This window comes from Electrona antarctica (assembly GCF_951216825.1).
Source record: "Electrona antarctica genome assembly, chromosome: 17".
Classification (NCBI taxonomy): domain Eukaryota; kingdom Metazoa; phylum Chordata; class Actinopteri; order Myctophiformes; family Myctophidae; genus Electrona; species Electrona antarctica.
The window spans coordinates 2,360,350-2,384,431 of NC_136798.1; the positions used below are offsets into that span (position 1 = coordinate 2,360,350).

At 43.5% G+C, this 24,082-nt stretch overlaps 2 protein-coding genes across 2 annotated transcripts; both read right to left on the bottom strand.

The window, feature by feature from the left end:
* Positions 1 to 572: 572 nt before the first annotated feature.
* On the bottom strand, positions 573 to 16,489 carry chrna2b (cholinergic receptor, nicotinic, alpha 2b (neuronal)). Its single transcript, XM_079525847.1, has 6 exons — positions 15,881 to 16,489; positions 9,572 to 9,723; positions 8,239 to 8,283; positions 7,625 to 7,734; positions 2,690 to 3,875; positions 573 to 2,275 (listed from the first exon to the last, which is right to left on the bottom strand). The coding sequence occupies exons 1-6, from the start codon at positions 15,951 to 15,953 to the stop codon at positions 2,150 to 2,152; spliced, it is 1,692 nt and encodes a 563-aa protein (XP_079381973.1). The 5' UTR covers positions 15,954 to 16,489; the 3' UTR covers positions 573 to 2,149.
* Positions 16,490 to 21,399: 4,910 nt separating this feature from the next.
* LOC306940559 (uncharacterized protein) lies at positions 21,400 to 23,041 on the bottom strand (the record flags this gene model as incomplete). The annotated part of the gene is made up of 2 exons (XM_079525655.1): positions 21,400 to 21,538; positions 22,524 to 23,041. The coding sequence occupies 2 exons, from the start codon at positions 23,039 to 23,041 to the stop codon at positions 21,400 to 21,402; spliced, it is 657 nt and encodes a 218-aa protein (XP_079381781.1).
* Between the last annotated feature and the right edge of the window lie 1,041 nt (positions 23,042 to 24,082).

Consider the following 24,082-nt stretch of genomic DNA (forward strand, 5'->3'; position numbering starts at 1 on the left):
GGAACAACTTAACCTGAGGCCCTAGGGAAGTCAAAGGGCCTCTTCACACAGGGCCAAATTAGCCATTGGGCCAGTGGGGCCGTGGCCCAGGGGCCCTTGGCTCTCAGGGGCCCTTCTGGGAAACTGGACCGCGTGGTACTGAGTTTGAGGCCCTTCATTGGCCGTTGTTTGTGATAAATTTAGGTCAAAAAGATAATAAAAAATCACACCCGTGTGAACTGAGTGGTGCAACTACACATTTATTGTGACGTCACATACTAACCATAGCAACCAAGCTCGTTTTTTATGCTCGTTTTTTTGGTACGAACAAACACGGGTACACGGGTACAAAGTCAGTTGTTGGAGTGGTTTGCACCACTCAAAAATGTAAAAACCCTGAAAATTCTGCACGCACGCGCACTATGGGGGCCCCCAAAAGACTACCGGCCCTGTCTTCACAATGTTCAACAAACAAGGTTTTCTTCATGGTCTTTATTATAGTACACAGTCATTCAAAAATATGCTTCAGTACGGCAACATGGCCATGGATAAAGATGTTTCAGTTATTTAAAAACAGTGCGGTAATATTTTACTTAAAGGTTGGGTCTATAATGCATTATAATAGCATTCAAAGCATTATAATGTGTGTATGCATTATAACGTAGTATCATAGACCTGACCTTATTATCTAACCAAAATGCCTAATGTCATATATCTCTGCTGTCAGGAGGAAACCTCATAACTCCAAAATGTTCATTTTTCAGGAAATGAAAAATATAACATTTCCATGAGAGGGGGAGAGGTGGTGGAGTTAGCTGCTTTAGCAGACATTTTGAGGGTCCAATGGAGTTAAGAGGTTTTGTCCAAAGCACTTTTTACTACTTTCCATTGGTTCAATATTTTCGAAACAACACACAGAAGTAAAGGGTGTTCAATAGCACTGATTTATGCAACAAAAAAAAATCAAAAACCTCAAAAATGGAGTTATGAGGTTTCATCCCGACAGCAACAATAGTTCTGTCCCAGCTGTGTGTTGTTCAGTGTTTTCCAGGTTCCCAGTAATGCATGTCAGGGTTGGTAACAAGCCTGATTTACGCTCCTTAATGATTCCTCTTGTCAGTCCTCTTGTACTTCACGGTGCGCAGAGCCAACCATATCAACCAGGTCTCTCCATCTGGGCCTGTCGTACGTGGGCATGCCAATCATATCAACCAGGTCTCTCCATCTGGGCCTGTCGTACGTGGGCAAGGTGTTGAGCTTGTGTTGTGTGCCAAAGTCACACTACATGCTGTAAGGATTTACACGCCAGTGTCGCTCAAGTGTTGTGCAGAGGGGTGATACAACTGGACAAAGAGATGGAGGACAGACCAGTGGCAGTGATGAGATCCTTCTGCAGGGATATTCTCCTCCACAGCAAGAAGCTCTCCATCCATGATGATCTTTATCATTAACAGAAAGGACATCTTCAAGATACCTAGTAGGGCTCTACACCCAAGCAGGTCAGTGACATGGTGGACACCTAGTAGGGCTACACCCAAGCAGGTCAGTGACATGCTGGATACCTAGTAGGGCTCTACACCCAAGCAGGTCAGTGACATGCTGGATACCTAGTAGGGCTCTACACCCAAGCAGGTCAGTGACATGCTGGACACCTAGTAGGGCTCTACACCCAAGCAGGTCAGTGACATGCTGGATACCTAGTAGGGCTCTACACCCAAGCAGGTCAGTGACATGCTGGATACCTAGTAGGGCTCTACACCCAAGCAGGTCAGTGACATGCTGGATACCTAGTAGGGCTCTACACCCAAGCAGGTCAGTGACATGCTGGGCAGCATTTAGTGTGGGGGTGCAAGCAGATGTAACCAGTCAAATCTTTTCCTTCTGAAGTAGAACATCTTTTCATTGTTCTTCTGTTCTTATTAGGGCTGTACCATACTGAAAATTGCCAATCTACAAGCTTACAATGCGTCACACTGCAATGTGTTATGAACTTGTAAATCGTCTATTGTCATCGGGTGACACTGACACCGCACTCAATATAAAATCGGCTCCATCCATCATCCAGAAGACTCTCAGTCTTGAGTAGAGTTCAAGTACAATCTGAAATGGTTTGTAGTCAAATTGAAGATTAACCACATTTGTGAGAACGTTTTTTCCTAATGATCTAGTTTTAGATCATGCCAGCGAGCCACGGGGGCAGGAAGAGACCAATAGTACCAAGTCCACAAACAATGATGAACATCCACAGGAAGATGCGGTCAATCACCATGGCAACATACTTCCAATCTTCTTTTACCTTTTGAGAGAGAGGGATAAATGAAAAGTAATTATGGACAACATCCAGGTGTTTTGCGCGGCAGCGAGTGCCGCGCTACGAGCTTGTAGATCTGCTATTTTTGAAAAATTGTGAAAATGGGTGCAAATCTTTGAATATATATTCTTTCACAGTGAATGTTTTTAACTCAAATATTTGCTTCTGGTGGGTCCCTGGAACAACATATTTTCAGATAGGGGTCGGCGGCCAAATACAGATAATTCTGGGGGTCCTTGACATGAAACTGTTTGAGCACCACTGACATAGAAACATAGGGTTTTCAGAAAACTGTCAGGATTTAGAAGATTTTTTTTAAATCGGCCTCAGTCCTAAATGGATTAAAAGTACAACTCTGCCATTATGAGAAGCAGTTTAAAATGTGCTATTAATACTTACACTAAAATCAGCATCCTCTGCCCTCAGGTGGTCAGCGATGTACTGCACCCCCTCTAGAGCACGTATGACGCTCGGTGAAAGAAGCAACGACGACTCCGACACCATGCCTTCAACCTTGGCCGGCCGTGGACTGCCGTTCATCCTGCTTCCTATCAGCTGTCTGTTGGGCCCTCCGGCCAGCAGCTCCTGGCGACTCTGGAGGGTTTGCACGTTCTGCTGCTGCTGTGGCGGCGGGGGGGGAGTGGAACCAGGGGGCCTGGGCGACGGGGGACGAAAGGAGAAATACGACGTCAGTGTTCCCAGCTCCAAGTCCTCGTAGCAGGGGACCTGTGGCGGGCCGCCCCCCTTGCCGTCGTCCCGTAGCCAGTTGGCCGAGGTGCTGAGGCAGTTCCCGCCGTGGTGGTACATCAGCGCGCGGTCCTGCCGCCGCCCCACCGCCGCCTCCTGCTGGAGGAGCAGCAGCCTGCGGTGGCGTCCGTCGGGCGCCGGCCGCTGCATGAACAGCCAGCGAGGGATGTGGTACAGGAAGATGGAGTGGACCCAACGGGGCATCTTGTGCGTCCCGGGCGAGCGGTGGTGCACGTTGAGCACGAACACGGTGATGACGATGGAGAGCGTGACGAAGATCATGGTGAACAGGAGGTACTCTCCGATGAGCGGGATGACCAGCGACGTGGAGGGGATGATCTCGGTGATGAGCAGGAGGAAGACGGTGAGCGAGAGCAGCACGGAGATGCAGAGGGTGATCTTCTCGCCGCAGTCCGAGGGCAGGTAGAAGACGAGGACGGTCAGGCAGGAGATGAGGAGGCACGGGATGATGAGGTTTATGGTGTAAAACAAGGGCAGCCTCCGTATGATGAAGAAGTAGGTGATGTCCGGGTAGATCTCGTGGCAGCAGTCGTATTTCTTGGTGTTGTACGTGCCGATGGCGTTGATGATGGCCCACTCGCCGCTCTCCCAGTAATTGTTGAGGTCCACCGTGGTTTCGACCGGCTCCAGGTCGATCTTGGCCTTGTCGTACGTCCAGGAGCCAAACTTCATCTTGCAGTTCTGCTGGTCGAACGGGAAGAAGGTGACGTCGATGCTGCACGAGCTCTTGTAGATGGCGGGAGGCACCCAGCGGATGTCCCCCGTGTGGAACAGGTGCGCTTTGGTCATGTGAGTGACAGCAAATTCGCCATCAGCACTGGGGGGGAGAGAGAAAACAAGTAAGACGCGCAAACGCGGGAAGCGAACGCAGCTCGTCAATTGCAACAACAATTAGAATAAAGTACGTATTTTTTAAGGTTTTTTTTAAGTTACGTTTTTTTAAATTAAATGTTTTTTCAAGTTATTTTTTTAGTGTGTGTATGTGTGCGTGCGTGCGTGTTTCTTTTTTAGGTTTTTTTTGTAACGTTTTTTTTTAAGTTAAGTTTTTTTTTAAGTTAAGTTTTTTTTTAAAGTTTTTCCTTTTTAAGTTTTTTTTTAAGTTACGTTTTTTTTTAAGTTAAGTTTTTTTTAAGTTACGTTTTTTGTGTGCGCGTTTTTCCTTTTTAAGTTTTTTTTTTAAGTTAAGTTTTTTTTAAGTTAAGTTTTTTGTGTGTGTGCGTTTTTCCTTTTTACGTTTTTTTTAAGTTAAGTTTTTTTTGAAAAGTTTTTCCTTTTTATGTTTTTTTAAGTTAAGTTTTTTTTTAAGTTAAGTTTTTTTTAAGTTAAGTTTTTTGTGTGTGCGCGTTTTTCCTTTTTAAGTTTTTTTTTTAAGTTAAGTTTTTTTTTAAGTTAAGTTTTTTGTGTGTGTGTGTGTGCGTGCGTGCGTGTGTGTGTGTGTGTGTGTGCGTGCATGTTTGTGTGTGTTTTTGTGTGTGATACAGCTGCGCCCTCTGGTGGTGGGCGGGTGGTGTTACAGCGTGACACACACACACACAGACACACACACACAGACGTGATCTGCTGGGTCTCATAGTAAATGCTCACTGCGTTCGCAATCACTGCGTTCGCAATAACAAAATTACATTATGGAACATTGAACTGTAGGCCTACTGTAGATAAGCAATGAATGATATAATCAATAGTAATATTATGTTATGTCACACAAATCATGGTTCAACATATTGATTTCATTCAGTCGTCATTGGATGTTTTCACATTGTGTGCCGTGTGTGAAAACATAAGGAAAGAATCCTGCGAGGGAAGGAAGAGTTATGGTTTCAACAGGAATAATCTGCTGCAGTAATCAATCAATCAATCATCTCTACGGCATCATTACGTTTTTATTTCATCTCCACGTGAAGCAAAGTGATTCATCCCTTAACCCGTTCTGAACGGGAACCCCTTTTTCTGTTGTATGTTACTAGAATTTCGCCGCCCTTCGGGCGGCTCATCCTAGTTCCGTTGCAGCGCAATGGGAAGAAGGAAATTGCGAGATTTGACAGACTCCACTTCATGTTTCAGCTGTGTTTTTAAACCCAGTATTGTGCCCTTCACATGTATTAACAGATGGGTATTATTATTATTTGTTGTATTTTATTTTCACATCAAAGCAAATTAAAGTAATTTAAAATAAGCACACATGAAACTGCTTTTTACTGTTTTGGTTTACTTACAATAAGTTAGTGTTTTTGGAAACCAAAAGATGTTGAGAATGGAGCAGAACATACTGTAGTATGTTTTTGTGGGGACCTTGACTGCATTATAGTAGGCCTACAATATTTTGGATTGCAGTGACCCCACATTGTTTCTTCGGGAACAATATTTGTAGTTACAATGAGGGCTACATGAGCCGAAGGGAGAGAAACACGTCGCCTCTCTCCAGTCCGTGCGTATGTTGCTGCTGGTGGCTGAATAACAACGGATCGCAGCGGTGACTGACATAAACGCACAGTTACAAATCAGAGGCACTTCAATAAGAAAACTCAACTAATAACGCTTGTGTGTGTTAATCTGCCCGATGCTGACGTTAGTATATAATGTTTAGATTGTTTTCCTCTTGTACATGCGTTTGTGGGCACAGTGGCAGGGGGTGAAAAGCCGATTTGTCCCATGGTGTGCACTGCAAAACATGCTGAAATCAAACCCCACACACACACACACACACACACACACACACACACACACAGTCACTCAGTCACAAATCCTCCACAGTGTGATTACGTGTCTGCAGTGACACTGATGCGAGGTTACAATGAGTCCGTGGTGTGGTGAGACTGGGAAAGGAATACATCGCGGAAGAGCTTGGCATCCGACTGCGCGCGTTGTGTCGATGAGATGGGCGCGTTGGGAAATACCGCGGCGAAGCACACTCGCCTATTAGTTTGCATTGCATTTGCACAGTGCGCTCAGTGCGATATTTGCGAACGTGGCCGTTGTGTGTGTGTGGCTGGCTGCGTGGGGATCGCCATGTGAGGGGGCTAGCCAATAAGGGGCCTGTGTTGCATGTGGAGAATTGTGTAGGTGAGTGTGTGTGGTGTAGCCGAAGGGGGTGGTGAGAACATGAGGGGGATGTAGCACAGCAATCGGTGACCCCTACATTAAGCTGTGTTGCTCCCATCATGCAGTGCAAATGCGTGTTGTAGCAACCGTAGCCAATGGGAAAACAGGATGCAGTGTTGCCAGGTCCGCGAATTGTAAGCGAGTTGTAAGTAGCGTGTTGAATGGCATTTTTTCTGGGCTAGTTTTCATAGACCTGGCAACAAATTAGGCGGGGGTGTCGGTGCTTGTGGCGTGTTTGTGTTTATTATTGATATTGATATTGTGTGCGAGTGTGGACGGGAGCCGGCTTTAGTGGCAGTGCGATGACAATTTGTACGCGGCTGGTGTTGAGTGTGGCCGTGCGGCGCGACATGAGGAGATAGGGAACCAACGACGCGGAGGGTAAGTGTGTGACGTGTTAGTGTGTTGTTGCAGTGTGTGTTGCAGCGTGTTGCAGTGTGTCAGTGACGTAGTAGCTGGTGCCTTTTGTTCCTGTGCGTGCGCTTGGGCACATGTTTTCAAATGTATAATAGATACTTTAGCTATTGAAAAATAGCAGATCTACACGCTCATAGTGCGGCACTTGGTGCGGCACTATGAGCTTGTAGATCTGCTATTTTTTCAGAGTGAACGTTTTTAACTCAAATCTTTGCTTCTGGGGGGGTCCCTGGAACAACATATTTTCAGATGGGGGTCGGCGGCGAATTACATATATTTTTGGGGGTCCTTGACATGAAAATGTTTGAGAACGACTGACATAGAAACATGTTTTTTTTTTGGAAAACTGTCAGGATTTAGTAGAAGGCATTTGAATCTTTTCTCAGGTCTAAACGTGTTAAACTGTGCTAATAGCAGCTGCTGAAGACATAATGATGAGTTCCTTATCATTGCATCTGTCACAGCACACCGTTTTAATTTCATTTACAGATTGTGATTGCACTGTTTACACAGCAGGCTCGCTGGAGTGGAACTACATCAGCACACCTCTCACTTCTCAGAATCACTCATCTCTTCGGAAATTAACCCAGAGGGCGGGATAAGGTTTATTACAAATAGTACATTTCGGTCCTCGAGGAGGAAGATGTTATTAAACAGCAGCTTTCCCTTCTGAAAGTGTGAACAGTGCCAATAGCACGATTTTATTAAATTTGTATTCACAACATGTCATAGGACTCATCTGGATTTATTGGGTCCACTAGATGGTGCTATTGTCATAGAATCTGTTAAGTCAAGACACATTTCGACCTCAATTTATCATTGTAAGAGTTTCAGAGGCTTTACTGTAAATCTTGCTGTGAACCATGTTCTGTAGTCTGTACTGTACGTGCTTTTGCTTTTATATTTCGGCAAACTTTTCTGTGCACAGAAAATACTGTGAACTTGGGCTTGATTGTCAAACAAACCCTTTGGCTTTGAAACAAAAAAGATTTTTCTCTGTTTGTTATTTTTGATTTAAGCCCCATTACCTCTATTGCCTCTCTCACTTACTTGTTGTAGAGGACGATATCTGGGACCCAAATGAGCTCTGACGGCACCCTTATGGACGTCACGTTATCATAGTCAGACGGCCTCCAGCGAAGTTTGTAATCATTCCATTCCTGAGAAGATTCAAAACAACCTTTTTATTATACTTGTTGGTAATGCCATACATCTCGTAAAAAATTACTGACATAGAAAACATAGGGTTTTCAGAAAACTGTCAGGAATTAGAAGATTTTTTTTAAATCAGCTTCAGTCCTAAATGGATTAAAAGTACAACTCTGACATTATGAGAAGCAGTTTAAAATGTACTATTAACCCATTTGTATTCTACTTGTTGGTAATGCCATACATCTCGTAAAAATAGACAGTGAAATTGAACATTTGTCTAATTAATGTAAAAGTGGCATCATAAAGATTTTGCCAATTACTGTCCCAGAAAAATGTCTATATCAATTCATACCACATTTGTTGTATAACATGAACCTGTCTGAGTTCATACCCTAATCTGACATGAATACATACTGAATTGAAGCCAGACACTCTCTCGTTTGCAGTCTGTTTGCACCACTGCTTTCCAACGCAACACTGGATGACATTTTTTTGCTATTTCTGCTGCTCACCTGTTTAAGCCACACATTAGTTGTCATCATTTGGTTCTTTTCATCCTGAAAGAGAGAGAGAGAGAGAGAGAGTAGGCAGTCAGATAGACAGGCAGAGTCTGTCTGCCTGTCTGTCTGACTGCCTACTCTCTCTCGCAGACAGACAGACAGACAGACAGACAGGCAGGCAGGCAGGCAGGCAGGCAGGCAGGCAGGCAGGCAGGCAGACAGACAGACAGACAGACAGACAGACAGACAGACAGACAGACAGACAGACAGACTATAGATGGTGTGAACTCTGGGTGTAGTCCAGGAGAATATTGGAGTTTTGGAACCCGTTCAAGGCATCTTCCAAACATTGTCAGCAGCGATATCACTTTAACCCATTCTGGGCGGGAACCCCTTTTGGTGTTTCAAGCATTATGTTATACTTTAGCTATTGAAAAATAGCAGATCTACAAGCTCATAGCGCGGCACCGAGTGCCGCGCTATGAACTTGTAGGTCTGCTATTTTTGAAAAATCGTAAAAATGTGGCGCAAATCTTTGAATATAAATTCTTTCAAAGTGAATGTTTTAACTCAGGTCTAAATTGATTAATATCTTGATGGATGTGAGGCCGTCTGGCATAGTTTGCTTTGAGGGAGCTGAAAGCCTATAATCTAGTTTTCACAAGTTCTTTTTGCTGCTGTATGTAAAGAGGCCATTATGGATATAGTAGTATTGGCAGCGGGGGCAGTAAAGATGTTTTTTTGAGCAGCAGTGGTTTAAAACAAAAGGTTTAGTTCTGGAAAAAGTATACAGTAGCAAGCTGTGGGAAGAGGGGCCGTATTAAAGTTAATCCCGTACTAGATTACTCTACGATGGAGCAGCTCAGCAGTCACGTACTTTTACCAGCTGGACCATAAAAGGCATTCTACTCCGCTGTACTGATTACCTTTACAGTAAATGTAGGGTTTGAGAATGTTCACCCACTAAATCAACTTTTAGCCAGAGGATAGTTTCTCTCAGTACTGCAGATTTAAACCCAAATGTTAATGTTTGAATTTAGAGAGAGAGAGAGAGAGAGAGAGAGAGAGCGAGGGCTCCATTTTTGTCACTGCTTATTTGAAAAACCTTTTTGAATAGTTCAACTAGCCAATCTACATTGACACGTTGTGAGCTTGTAGACTGGCCATTTTAACTATTCAAAAATGTTTTGCAAAACAGTAAATAAAAGGCAAAGAAGTTTAGGGATAAGGGGTTTAGCGGATGACGAAAATGGAGCCCTCGAGTCTTACTATAGCCATCTACAGTACATTAGACAGCTTCAGCTGAGATCATTTCTGATTTCAGTCATGGATATTATGGACTCACCACATCAATGAGCTGTGCTATGGACAGTCCGAACTTGACGATGACCACGTCTGAGATGTTGGACACAGGTCTCGACCACTTGTTGTAGCCCACAAACAACTTCTTGAACAGGTCATCCTCAGCATGAGAGTGGGTTTTTTCATAACAAAAAACTGTACGGGAGTAAGAGTTAGTTAGTAAGAGTTAGTTAGTAAGAGTCAGTGTTTTATAACACACAAAACACGCACGCACGCACACACGCACGCACACACACACACACACACACACACACACACACACACACACACACATACACCCAGTCTTATGCAAATAGAAAAAGACAATTCCACATATTTTACACATTCCATAGTTCATCAGAGTTTCTGTTCTGCTGTGAAATAATTTGCATTTTGGTTTGAATGAAAGAAATAATTTAACATCCACATCTATTCCTGGAACTAAATGGAATTAGGAACCCATTTTCTCACAAAACCGCACCCAGTTAATATAACATGGTTATGGGGGGGAAAAAGGTAATTAATATATGTCCTCTAGTATTTTGACATTAAGGTCATGTGGGCTGTGTTTTAGCCAACGTGCCTTTCTTTAGGAGCCCATTGGCAATTAGTTAATCCATTGAGACCTGGAACGCATCCATGTCACGTTAGCGTTTAACCACATTAACCATTAACCCATTTTGGGGCGGGAACCCCTTTTGGTGTTTTAAACATTGTTATAATTTAGCTATTGAAAAATAGCAGATCTACAAGCTCATAGCGCGCCACCGAGTGGCGCGCTACGAGCTTGTAGGTCTGCTATTTTTTTTAAATCGTTAAAATGTGCCTCAAATCTTTCCGAAAATTCATGATTTAGAAAACCTTTTTTTTTAAATTTCGACGTCAGGCCTGAATGGGTTAAAGGAAATTGGATGATGCAGCATGAAAAGAGGGTGTGCAATAGGGCGGTTAACAGGGATATGGTAGAACGATATTGAATAGAACAGAAATTGAGTCATTGTGGAAGACAAGCACTTGGAACTTGAAAGAGGTATACGTAGCATTAAGTCATTTAGACCCGAGGACGATTCTACAAATGTCTTCTAAATCAGTTTTCTGAGAAAAACATGTTTCTATGTCAGCGCTTCTCAAACTATTTTATGTCAAAGACCCCCAGAATTATATGAAATTGGCCGCCGACCCCCATCTGAAAATATGTTGTTCCAGAGAGAGACCCCTCCAGAAGCAAAGATTTGAGTTAAAAACGTTCGCTCTGAAAGAATATATATTCAAAGATTTGCACTACATTTTCACGATTTTTCAAAAATAGCAGACCTACAAGCTCGTAGCGCGCTATGAGCTTGTAGATCTGCTATTTTTCAATAGCTAAATTATAATTATAATGCTTAAAACACCAAAAGGGGTTCCCGCCCAAAACGGGTTAAGTCTTATCTCGCCACTCTTGCCTCCCCATTACCCGTATAGTTACTAATCCACTATGGCAAGCCAGGCTAACATGATAGAGAGGGATACCAGGGTAGAGAGGGATACCAGGGTAGAGAGGGATACCAGGGTAGAGAGGGATACCAGGGTAGAGAGGGATACCAGGGTTGAAGGGCATTAATGTGATGTGAACACTGCACTGCATATTATAGGTACCAGAGCATACAGTATATATATACTGCATATCTTAATAAATCCTTTCTTCATTTACGTTTTCAACATATTCAGCAAATCCTTTGATCTCAGCTCCCAGCATGAGTACTAAAGATGTGAGCAGGCAGAGCAGCAAGGTGAGCAGGAAGACAGTAGCATGTTAAGTAGTAGCTTACAGCTATTACTTCACTTCCAACAATGACCACATTATAAAAACACTTATAACAACACTCCTCTGAAACAGGTTGATGACCAAAAGGACTTTCAAACTAGGAAGGGTATGGCCTGGTCAGCTTGCAATGACGTGCATAAGATCTGGTCATCCCAGCTTAGTAAGATGTTAAAAGTAAAAATATTTAGGACGACCGTTGAGCCGATTCTACTCTATGGTTCTGAGACATGGACACTTTCAAAGAAACTAGAGAAACGGTTGGATGGAACTTACACCCGCCTTCTAATGAGAGCACAAAATCTGTCTTGGAAGAGCCACCCATCGACTAATCTAATATACGGCAACCTTCCCTGTGTTTCTTCACTAGTCCGATCCAGAAGAACACAGTTTGCCGGCCACTGCTACAGAGCTGACAATGAGGTTATATCTTCCCTTCTTCTCTGGAGTCCTGCCTCAAAGCGGACCAGAGGTAGAAAACTTTCGTTCCCTGATGTCATCGCTAGGGACACATGCATCAGTAAGCAGGAACTGGGGATGGCAATGAAGGACCGGGAAGTCTGGCGTGTTATTGTGAAATCCACGATCTCGACCGCGGTCGAAAAATGATGATGATGACTTAACTTAACTTTTGTGTGGCCTCTCCTCCACACCTTGCTGTAATGTTCAAAAAACATTTCATATAAAGTCTGTACATATAACTAATCATTCCCTTCAGGGGTCGCCCGGTCGCCACAGCGAATCATCTGCCTCCATCTCACCCTGTCCTCTGCCTCCTCTTCTCTTCTCTCACACCAACTAACTTCATGTCCTCTTTCACTACATCCATAAATCTTCTCTTTGGTCTTCCTCTAGGCCTCCTGCCTGGCAGTTACAACCTCTCTACGTGTCCAAACCATCTCAGTCTGGCCTCTCTGGCTTTATCTCCAAAACATCTGACATGCGCTGTCCCTCCCTCTGATGTACTCGTTCCTGTAAGCTACTGTATACTCGTGCATATGTTTACTGGTGATACACTGTGCATTTACACTTATATTTATTGATAGAACATACATGTTAACTCAGTCAGACCCAGTGTCTACTGAGTCTATTTTGTATACTCTTAACTGTACCTACGTATTTTGTGAATTTGTGTTTCACACTTACTGCTGTTATTGCTACCCTATGATGGCACCTGAATTTCCCAATGATTATCATAAAATGACTTATCTTTTTTTCATAATTTTTTATCCCACGATTTTGTAACCCATTTTTCACCCCTGTGTCAATTATCTAATGTGATCCTGGGCTCTACACACCCTCCGCCAACCTAGTCCCCGTATATGGGGGACATGGAGAGAGCAACGGGGGTCCAGAGACATTGCCAAAGCATTTCCGGGGGTCCCCGGCCAAAAACGTTGAGAACCCCTGATCTAACTAACTAACTAACTAACTGACTGACTGTGCAGTCTAGGCAAGATTTGGGGACAAGTGTGACCAAAATAGACAGGAATCCCTCCCCTCTGGGATTAACGTTCAACTCCTCATCAATGTAATCAGATTCAATTACACACATCGTTACTTGCTGGCACTAAATTGCTGCTGCTAAGGAGAGGTGAGCTAATCCCTTCAAAAGCAAACAAGTGAGTGTATATTCTTGAGCTGCCACAACTGTCTGTCTGTCAATCTGTGAGAGACACTGACGGCATAAACAATTAACAGATGTCTTTCACCTGAAGCAAGTGTACCTGTACATTGATAGTGTTCCTGTCTGCGGGCAAAAAAAACACATCTCCATACTTTTAACCCATTTTGACCTGAGATCAGATTCTAAAAATGTCTTCTACATCCTGACAGGTTTCTGAAAAAGCTATGTCTCTATGTCAGTCGTTCTTCGATTTAAAAAAAAAATAGCAGACCTACAAGCTCGTAGCGCGCCACTCGGTGGCGCGCTATGATAAGCTTGTAGATCTGCTATTTTTCAATAGCTAAAGCATAACATAATGCTAACACCAAAAGGGGTTCCCGCCCAAAATAGGTGAATGCCCTGTCATGCTACAGTACAGTCTCACACAAAAGTAGTAAAACTAGCAGAACTGAAACCTCAAAACGTGTTGCGTCGCAACACATTTTGAGCTTGTAGATCTTCTATTTTTGCTACTTTTGAATTTGAATCCTAAAAAGTAACAGTTTTTAGGACATATGAGGTTTCCACCCGACAGTAACAATGTATCGGGTGTGATTTAATTTGTCCTTTATCCTTTATCCTCTTAATTGCTATAATATTATAGGTGATGCTGGATGGTAACGAGGAAAAACAACGTTGAATTTCTAACATCTCCACCAGTCTTTCCTCTATAATTGGCATTCACTGAGTGAAATGCAAACATATAAGCTAAGGATATGTCTCACACCTTAAGTCAAATCCAAAAATCAATACTGCAATTCCATTCCAATGAATTATGGGATTCACACCATTAACACATCCACGGCTCTTTAGAGCTCTTTTTTTATATTGTGCAGCCCAATGGGCTGTTCTATCATTAAGGGTTATGATATTAGAGAGCTGGAATTGAAATGCATGACCTGCATCTGGCAGGAGACACGTTTGCTTCTATACTGTACTGTCGCCCATAGGTGAGTCCAAGTTCTGAGGATGCCACTGATAAGTTAATGGAGTTGGAACAACAGATGTTCAGGAGGCGGAGAAACACACAATCGACCCTGCCCTTCACGCCACTCTCCGCCCTCCACGCCAATCAATCTACCTGTCCCTATTTATACCTGCCCAGTACCACCCTGCAGATTCCTCCATGTTTCGCCCGCCTCGCTGCGTCGCACACTAGCCGCCTCCCTACAGGCTTCTCGCAACCCACCCCCACCCCCTTCACCCCCATAGCAGCTCCTTTCCCCCCAAAGGAGATTTTTCTGCACTACATTCACTTCGCCAAAAGTGGATCAAACGATTAAAACAAAACTCTCCTTCTCAGGTTCCTTGCTGGGGGTTATCGTCCATGCGCACCGTAAGACGAATGCCTTACGACGAACGCCATACGACGAGTGCCATACGACCTCCTCCCCAAAGACTCCAGGGTCGGCGACCCCCCCCCCCCCCCCCTGGAACCTACACACCCGAACTCCTTCATTCCTCCCTCTATTTCCTTACTGTCAATAAATCCTTAAACCTCCCCAATGGTGTGTTTTTCTCCAACTAGTGAACTCATAGATGTGGACGATTGTCAAAGTGAGAGCTTAAGATGGGATTGTTGTACCGTTTAAAGACAAACCTGAAAGTGATTTATTTGTCCATGATAATTCACTGGCCGGGGAGCTTGTCCCAATTAATGTGTCTTGATTATTCAAAATCAATGCAACGCACGCACGCATGTGCACGCACGCATGTGCACACACACACACACACACACACACACACACCTATTTGAGTCTTACCACATACAGCATGCCTAAAGGGGCAGAGGGAAATGGTTCTGTGATAACAAACAGTGTACGTTAGATTGTTGCCTGTAGTGTAAACATATCATGATGTGGGATCGCAGTCAATTTGCCTAAACATACAATGTTTATATCTTCCTCTGACGTCAAGTCATGCACAGTCAGTGCACACGTTGAGGTTCTGGCAAAGAAACATGCTCCAGGGACTTCAATTACGCTACACTCTTTCCTTTCCAGTCAGGAGGACGATGTCTGTTCATCTCTGCTCTCTCTTCCTTCTGGGATGGAACAGATGTGGGGCGTGACAAAAAAAGCTCTCTGTGGATCAAAGCCTCCTGCAAAGAGATGACACCTCCTCCATCCAGGGACTGACTGACAGACTGACTGACTGACTGACTGACTGACTGACTGGGACTTCGCTTGCTTCTTGGACACTGGCCAAACGGACGGGCTTGGCGAGGTATAAATGAACCAACGGCCGGGCCAGTTGGAATAATGAGAGTCAGCAACTTTCCAGGCCAGAGCTGCTCTTGTTAAAATTGGACAGTCCCCGTATTTAAAAACTTCACAGACCACAACATCCCATCAGCTTGCTATAAATCGATGTCAATATTAGTGCCATGTCAAGTTCCATAAATACGTGAGCGTAATAGCACATGGGGACGCCAGGATTGGTATTACTTCTATGTACAGTATCCCATATACTGTAGGCTACAGCTGGCTGGCAGACTGCAGTAAGATCTTGAGTGATGGGGAAAATGTAATGATGATATCAGGCTGTGATTGAGATTGACACAGATTCAGTTGATGCAGCCACATACTTCTAACTTAGAACTTCTAAGTTATAACTGTTAAAATTGCTGTTATATTGTCAGTATGCAGAAAAAGAAGAAAAGCAGCCTTTTGGAGATTAAGTAAATTGAACAAGCCAATTTGTCAAAAGACATGATTTGCAATTGCAGCCACACTTGTTAAAACAATATCCTTTGTTTAAAACTTTAGCCAGAAAAATAGACTATACATTTTGTGGTTTCCAAACGAATTTTAAATGAATGAAAAATGGAAAACAGAACTTACTTGAGCTGCAGAGGAAGAGCAGCCAGGCGTTAGTCGTCCTCAGAGAGAACAGGTGGTTGAATTCGCATCCCATCTTTGACCCAGAGAACGAGGAGGGTGATCAGCTTCACCGGAGAGCACGGAGGTCGTTATCATGCCCTGCACTTCCAAACAAGCGTTATGTTGAATCCATGACGCGCCAGGAAAATGTGTCATCTTCGCAGGTAGACAGTCGGCATTTCAGGACAAGTTGACAAAGTAGCATCTGTTATTGTGATCTATGATCTGCCTGTTGTCTTGTGGGCGGAGAGTATAGATAGATCATAGATGACGCTGTTGACAGTTTGACTGATCGAAGTGAGATCTGATCTGCGGAGGAAGTACCTGACAGACAGTCCCCTTTCTGTTGCTCAATAAAAACAAATGAAAAATATCCACACTAAACAACACGGCTATTGTTCTAGGTTTGTCAAATTAAAAAGAAGCACGTAGATTGGCCGATATTACTCTTAAAAAATTGAATTTAGATTCCGTGCTCGCTGTTTGCTGTACGGACTCACCATGCGCTCCCCCAAATCTCCAAATAATCGCTCCTTTTTGCGCACGGTGTTTACGCATTTTTGGCAACATAAGGGTACAATTCATAGTGTCCATTCTTCTTGCAGTAAATATGTCATATCTAGAATTTCATAATTTTTTCTTGAGTCATCATCATTCCTTCTTCTGCTCAGTCAGGCCAGAGAGAAGTGCCGTAAAACTCTCCAGTCTCCACCTGCTCCTTTGAGGACAAGCCGCGTTTGTTTGACTGTCACTGGCTGCACGTTTATCATCACCACCAACCCCGGCTCATCCCAGACTCCGGTCCCCCCCATCCCCCCACAGTCCACCACCACCCCACCCCTACCCTGGTGCGCACGCACGCACGCACGCGCTCGCACACACACACACACACACACACACACACACACACACACAGCAATAGATCATGCAAGGGTAAATAAACTGTAGTTTCACTGATTTATTCAATTCCGCAGGTAACGTGTCAAATAATGTCTGACCAACATAGAGTTATACATTCTCACAGATTAATAAAAGCTATTTTTTATATAGCCTACCGCTAGAGGGCAGCGTAGGTAAATAATAATAGGGGTCACGCACAAAGGGACAAACGGCTCTGGTCCCAGTGGTCCGTGGCAAGACTTGTGCATGACTGTCCGTGCCAATTTTTGATTTTGAGAAAGAAATTATGGAAAATAGGCTATATACATTTATTTCATTATAATGTAGCCTATATAAAAACACGTCTTCTCAAACTAGTATTCACAATCTAATATTTCCTGAATGTGTATGAATTACATAATAAGTGTGAAGTGTCGGAGCTCATCACTCTCTTATTAGTTTGCATATTGCACAGTGACAGGGCGCTAATTACCGCCCGGGCGCACCGACATCAAAGCACCTGTTTGTTTGCATCACGTGTGTGCTCACTGAAGGAAGTGAGCACAGTGTTGTAGGAAAGCAGAGATATTTTACTAAATGCACGTTTTCTGCCATTATATGTCAAATGGATATGAAACTAGACGACACTTAGCTGCTGAGCTGACCCCAAGTTAATTATTGGGTGAGTACAACAAGCCTTAGACTATAAGTATATAGGTACAAGCAACTTGGCAAGCTGCGTTACAAGTTGCAACTTTTAATGCAGTCCCAGTCAGTCGTGATGCTGAGGCGGAGTCCTTCCGTAGGAGAGCAGCTGTCCATGTGATGTAAGTTACCGTTTATAAACGTAGCCGCTGGCTGTTACTGTGCGGCGTGCGCACTATACAGTACAGTACAGTAGCCTTATAATATGATGTGTCATTAATATTATTGTCGCTGCTGCTGAATGTCGACTATGGAAATCAGCGTGGAGAGAGAGAGAGGGGGGGGAGGGAGAGAGAGAGAGAGATGATTTGAGGGTGGGTCTCCAGATGAAGGCTGGCTAGTGGCTACATGGGTCTTCAGATGACAGACAGTAAAGTGACAACTTAAGAACTTTTAATTTAATACCTAATTGTCCTAATAATACCTAATAAATAATAATAAATGAAATAAAAAAGGACCAATACTGCATTCAGAAGTAATCAACAAACTATACTATACCAGTCGCCCTGGCCCCTGAGGGCGAGAGAGAGGCGACCTTGTGGCGTGCAAGCATCCACCTGGGTGACGGCAGACTGCTGGGCGAGCGCTGGCACATTGGCATGGGGGTCAGATCAACATGTGGTGGTGGTGAGTGGTAGTGACCCCTGCCCATCAGTCATGACAAAAATGGTCTTAAAATAGAAAATTCTATTGTGATTTGGAGTGACCTGTAAATTACATTGAAAACATGCTTTTGAAAGAAAAACTCAAGGCTGCCTTTTTGGTGCTGATATCCTTTACTGAATACAGCCTAACAACTTACATCATATGGGACCATAAATAAATACATTTTATGACCGCAACAAACACTAAAATCCATATTTCTCCTGACTGGGAGAACAAGACAGAGTAATGCATTGGGACGATCAATGAAGCTCCCTCTGCTCAGATATGGTACAGAACAGACAACGTGATAAATCCAACTTGTACTGCTGCCCAAACATGCTTCCTTTCTTCCTCTGACACATCAGATCTGCTCGGAAATGTACGGCTGCAAGTACAGTACGTTCAACACATTTATCAATCATCTGCACACACGCACACAGTACGCAGGCACACACAGTACGCAGGTGCGTACTGTGTGTGTGTGCGAGCGTGTGTGTGTGTGTGTGTGTGTGTGTGTGTGTGTGTGTGTGTGTGTGTGTGTGTGTGTGTGTGTGTGTGTGTGTGTGTGTGTGTGTGTGTGTGTGTGTGTGTGTGTGTGTGTGTGTGTGTGTGTGTGTGTGTGTGTGTGTGTGTGTGTGTGTGTGTGTGTGTGTGTGTGTGAGAGAGAGAGTCCTGCACTAACAATCTCACATAAGCTTTGCTCCGATTGATGACATTCTGGAGACAGAAGAACGGTGTCATAAAGTTTATTCCATATATATACTAGTAGTGTAAATATGAACATACATATTAAAGCTTCCATTAACAGAGATGTACTTTGCTGCTGGAACTGATGAAACGTATTGCTATGGATGGATACCATAACCGGCCACATATGGAGAGTGTCACACACACACACTGTCCTTCATGGCTTGATGAGTTATTTTTATTAAGTGTGTTGACGTGGAAAAACAGCATTGTGATTGATGGAAACATCCATTTATTTCTATGGTTTATACAATGCCCATAGTCCTGTACTCATACATACTGTATGACCAATGTATAGCATTAACAAGCATTATCCTTCTTGTAACCCCTATAACCCCCTAAAGCCTCATTTATGCGTAGTTGCGTGCTGGTGTCCGTGCTCAGTAAATAGCAGATCTACAAGCTCACCACCACGCGTCACATATGTGATGCGTGGTGGTGATGAGCTTGTGTATCTTCTATTTACTGCATGCAACACCAGCACTCAATCAAGTATAAATGAGGCTTAATTAACAAAGTTCCATTAGTTCCTCAAGTGTTGGAAGATGTTCTAGCTTGATTTCATTTCACAGTAGGGCCTCATTCACACGTACCAAACACCAATCAAGCAAATGTTTGGTCGTTGTTTTGTTTTTTTGGGCCACCACAATGCTTTTCCAATGGGAGTCACATGGTTTGATCAAACATTTGTGATTGATTGCTGATTGCTGGTGGTGTTCTGCCCCTCCCTCCTCATCAAACAAAAATGTTTGGTCAAACCATGTGACTCCCATTGGAAAAGCATTGTGGTGGCCCAAAAAAACAAAAAAATGACCAAACATTTGCTTGATTGGTGTTTGGTACATGTGAATGAGGCCTCAGAAAAAGTAAATCTTCATTCAAAAAGTAAAATCCTCTGGCTTAATTTATCCATTTGTAACGCTGAGAGATGTACAAATGGAACAAAATGGATCCATAATAAGGGTCCATTTGGTTCCAATTTGTACACTCTGTGTTAACACACACATATTTTGCACACAGAAGACCCAAAGCCTCCAGTATATCCCAGCCTCCATCCTTACCCTGAAGTCCAGACGGCCAAAGTGTATAGCTGCCTATAGAGTAAAGTACCAGAGACTGGTCTGTATTTTCTCCCTAATGACCAATATAATATAATACATAAACATACAACCGTGGCCTCCCTTTGCTCCACATACCGTTGCCTACCTCATTGACTACCTCATTCTAGGAAAACAATGTCTTGGAAGGAAAATATTATTCTAAGCACTTGATGCAGTCAAACGTTATTACAGCATGCAGGGTTCGGAAGATAACGTTTTGTTCTTTTCTATTTTATATTCTTTAAGTTTATTTAAACCATTTTGGGCGGGAACGCCTTTTGGTGTTTTAAACATATAATTTAGCTATTGAAAAATAGCAGATCTACAAGCTCATAGCGCGCCACCGAGTGGCGCGCTACGAGCTTGTAGGTCTGCTATTTTTAAAAAATCATGAAAATGTGGCGCATTTATATATATTCTTTCGGAGCCAACGTTTTTAACTCAAATCTTTGCTTCTCTCCCTGGGTCCGCATGGAACAACATATTTTCAGATGGGGGTCGGTGGCCAATTACATAAATGTTTACATTACATGAGGTTTTTCAGAAAACTGTCAGGATTTTGAAGACATTTTTTAATATTTCGACGTCAGGCCTAAATGGGTTAAATAGGATATTAAAGAGAGTCAAGAAACCCGGGTGTTTACAACTCCCAGGGTGCATAATTATGGCCATTTCTTATATACAGAGGAAGAAGCATTATGACATCCCCATGACCTCCACGTTTCTCTTCACCATTGCGTTGGTGATATGGGAGATGATATACCCTGACCTCCACGTTTCTCTTCACCATTGCATTGGTGATATGGGAGATGATATACCCTGACCTCCACGTTTCTCTTCACCATTGCATTGGTTGATATGGGAGATGATATACCCTGGCGTTGTTTAGCTTACGGCTCACAGTAAATGCATAGATTTCCCCCTTTTTCTTCTGAAACGTCTGAGTTTATTTCCATAAAATAACACAAGAGACTCATCTGCAGTAAAGTAGCACAGTTGGAAACGAGGTGGTCGGCTTCCGAATCCAATTCCACGCAGGAGGTCGCATTTCTCGTCATGATTATTAATAACCCATTTTGGGGCGGGAACCCCTTTTGGTGTTAGCATTATGTTATGCTTTAGCTATTGAAAAATAGCAGATCTACAAGCTCATAGCGCGCCACCGAGTGGCGCGCTACGAGCTTGTGGGTCTGCTATTTTTGAAAAATCGAAGAACGACTGACATAGAAACATAGCTTTTTCAGAAAACTGTCAGGATGTAGAAGACATTTTTAGAATCTGATCTCAGGTCAACATGGCTTAATGATACTGAGCTTTACCAAAAGGTAACAAAAGTAATGTGTTAGATGGCATCATGTGCTGTACATCCTGAGCGTTGTGCAACAACAACACCCACCGACTGCTTTAGCGATGGACGGTGAGAGTGTTCTTCAGCTTCTTGGTGAATGCTGCATGCAGGGAACGCGACGAGCTCTCCAGCCTGCCAGCGACGTCGGCAGCGGCACGGAGCATGCCTTCAAAGGCCAGGGACTCCTCTCTGATTCTGATCAAGAAGACAAACAGTAGGAGTCAGCATGTTGTGTGAGGCTAGCGAGCAAAGACACAGGCCAGAGGTAGATGAGTGCAGCAGCAGCAGCAGCAGCAGGGGGCAGGGCAGTGTTGAAAGAAGTTAAAGTAGGAAGTCTTATACTGTGTGTAACATTTTGGACATGGCAAACTGTGTTAGACTGTCAACCAGTGTTAGGAATAAAGCACCGACATGGTAAAAGTCAACAGGACACTGTGAGGTAGTTTTAGTGACGGGAGATTAATTGGCAAACACATCGGTATATCGGCCAATTCTAGTTGTTTTTAGATTAATCGGCATCGGTTCGATTAATCAATCGGAGCGATTAATTAAGCGGTCCGATTAATCGGTCTGTCTTTACTGTAAGTGATTTCCATTTGTCTAATGGAAGGGAACAAATTTCCTGTTTGTAATATCATAATTTGAAATTTTTTCTTTCTCTCCAAACCATCCATATACTCGATCGATACCCTAGGCCTAGAAAGTCTACAACCTCTAGGTTTAAATTAGGATTTTCATATTGGTGTTGTACTACAAATAAATCACAATATTTGCTCTTAAGTTTGCTTTATGATGGCTACTGCCTGATGTCTGCGTTGAGTTGCCTTTTGTCTATTGTCTTTTGTATTTCAATTTGTATATAATTATTGTGAATAATGATGTTTCCTTTGTACTCTCTTGAGTTTTGTCACTGACATGTTTGGCACAGGTGTGATACATTGATTAATCACTCTGAACCCAAATACTGTCACATTCATTCACTGATTGCTTCATGCCCGAAGGTCTGTGGCAGAAAGAGTTTTGCACAGCTTTGAGCCTTGTATTGCCTAAGCAATCCCCACACATTCCCACAGAGACATTCTTTTGGTAGCACACCACTAAAACAGCCAGCAAGCAACAGCTAAAAGCCACCCAATCCGTTGGTGCATTTTACCTTTTAAATAAGTTTAATTCAACCTACTTGTGCAGCGAACCGAGGGCCTCTGAGACGTCTCCTCCCAGCTGTTTTTCTAAATCCTCTATAACCTTCTCCACCACCCCATGGCAGCTCACGTGCTCCTCCTTGATGCCGACAACGTTCTCCTGGATCACGTCCGTGTAGCTCTGATCCCCCAGCTCCGCCCCGACGTACTGGACCAAGTTCTCCATCACCGCCTGGTTCCCGTGCTGGATGGCTTTCAGGTACACCAGCTCCTCTCTCTGGGCCTTGAGCCTTCGAGCCGAAGCGGGATTGGTGTCGAAATTGACCGAGCACCTGTCCGGTCGGGGCTCATAGAGCAGTGTTGGTGGGGGTAGTGGGGGTGTGGTTGGCGATGAGGTCGACGCGGGTGTCATCCTCTTTTGTTTTTCCGTCAACCTTACAGGTGCGTCACCGACGGCCCGGGACACGTTGGCAGCTGAAGTTGCTTCTATGGAAATGTCGAAGCCGCCTGAACCCCAGTCGTCATCCCCGCTTTGGCAGAGCGTCAGGGCTGCCATTGATCCCCAGAGGAAGATGGAAAACGTCCAGTAGCGCCACATGGTAACCTGGAGAGAGACGAGGAAGAGGTGAGTGACCTTGAATGACTTCAGCGAACTGACAGAACAGATGATGAGGTGAATAAGAGGTTGAATAAGTGGAAAAACATATGTACCTAAAATAATGGTCTCCATAAACATGCCAGGGCAGATTCGCAACACAGTTATCCCAGTAAGAAGTGGTAGTTGGTGCTTCTAAGGTTAAATATATCACTCTCTTTAACAGAACATCAGAATCAGCTATAACAACAAAACAAAAAACAAATCTATATATTAGCATAGTACCGGATATCTACAGTATCTGGTGCGGTAAGTACCTAAAGGTATAATATATAAAGGTGTATGAGCATAGCAGAATGTATATACTGTACATGAAGCCACATCTATCCAATACTATTGCTTTAACCATTTAAAACCTCTCTATATTTTGTTGATATTAGGGGACCTTATAGATATGCTTTAGTCGCTGAATATTTGTCTATTTTCACTGAATGTTGCAGTTCACCTATAATATGCCCAGAATAGGGACGATAGGGTTGAAGTAGTTATAATCTGAGTTTCACCACTTAACTCAGGGGTTCTCAACCCGTGGGTCGCGACCCCTCGGGGGGTCGCCAAATTATTTTGGGGGGTCCCCAAATTATAAAAAAAAAAAGAAAAGAAAAAAGTTTATTTTATTTTTTTCCCAACTGAATGGATGGAAAATCGAAAATTAAGAGTTTACATGGTACACATAGTACATGCATACACCTTCCTAATGATTATATCTGGTTTCAGTATTTATTTATGGTGTATTGTCTCTATTATTAAGGTTATTGTAGCAGTCAATTTATATTGGGGGTCGGGGCGGGGGTCCCGAGACATTGCCAAAGCATTTCCGGGGGTCACGTTGAGAACCCCTGACTTAACTCACCTCTCTGATTCACCAGGGAGGAACACTGAGGTTATTTATGTTGTGGGACTGTGCTGTAATAATGTAGAGAGATACCTTTTTAACTGGTC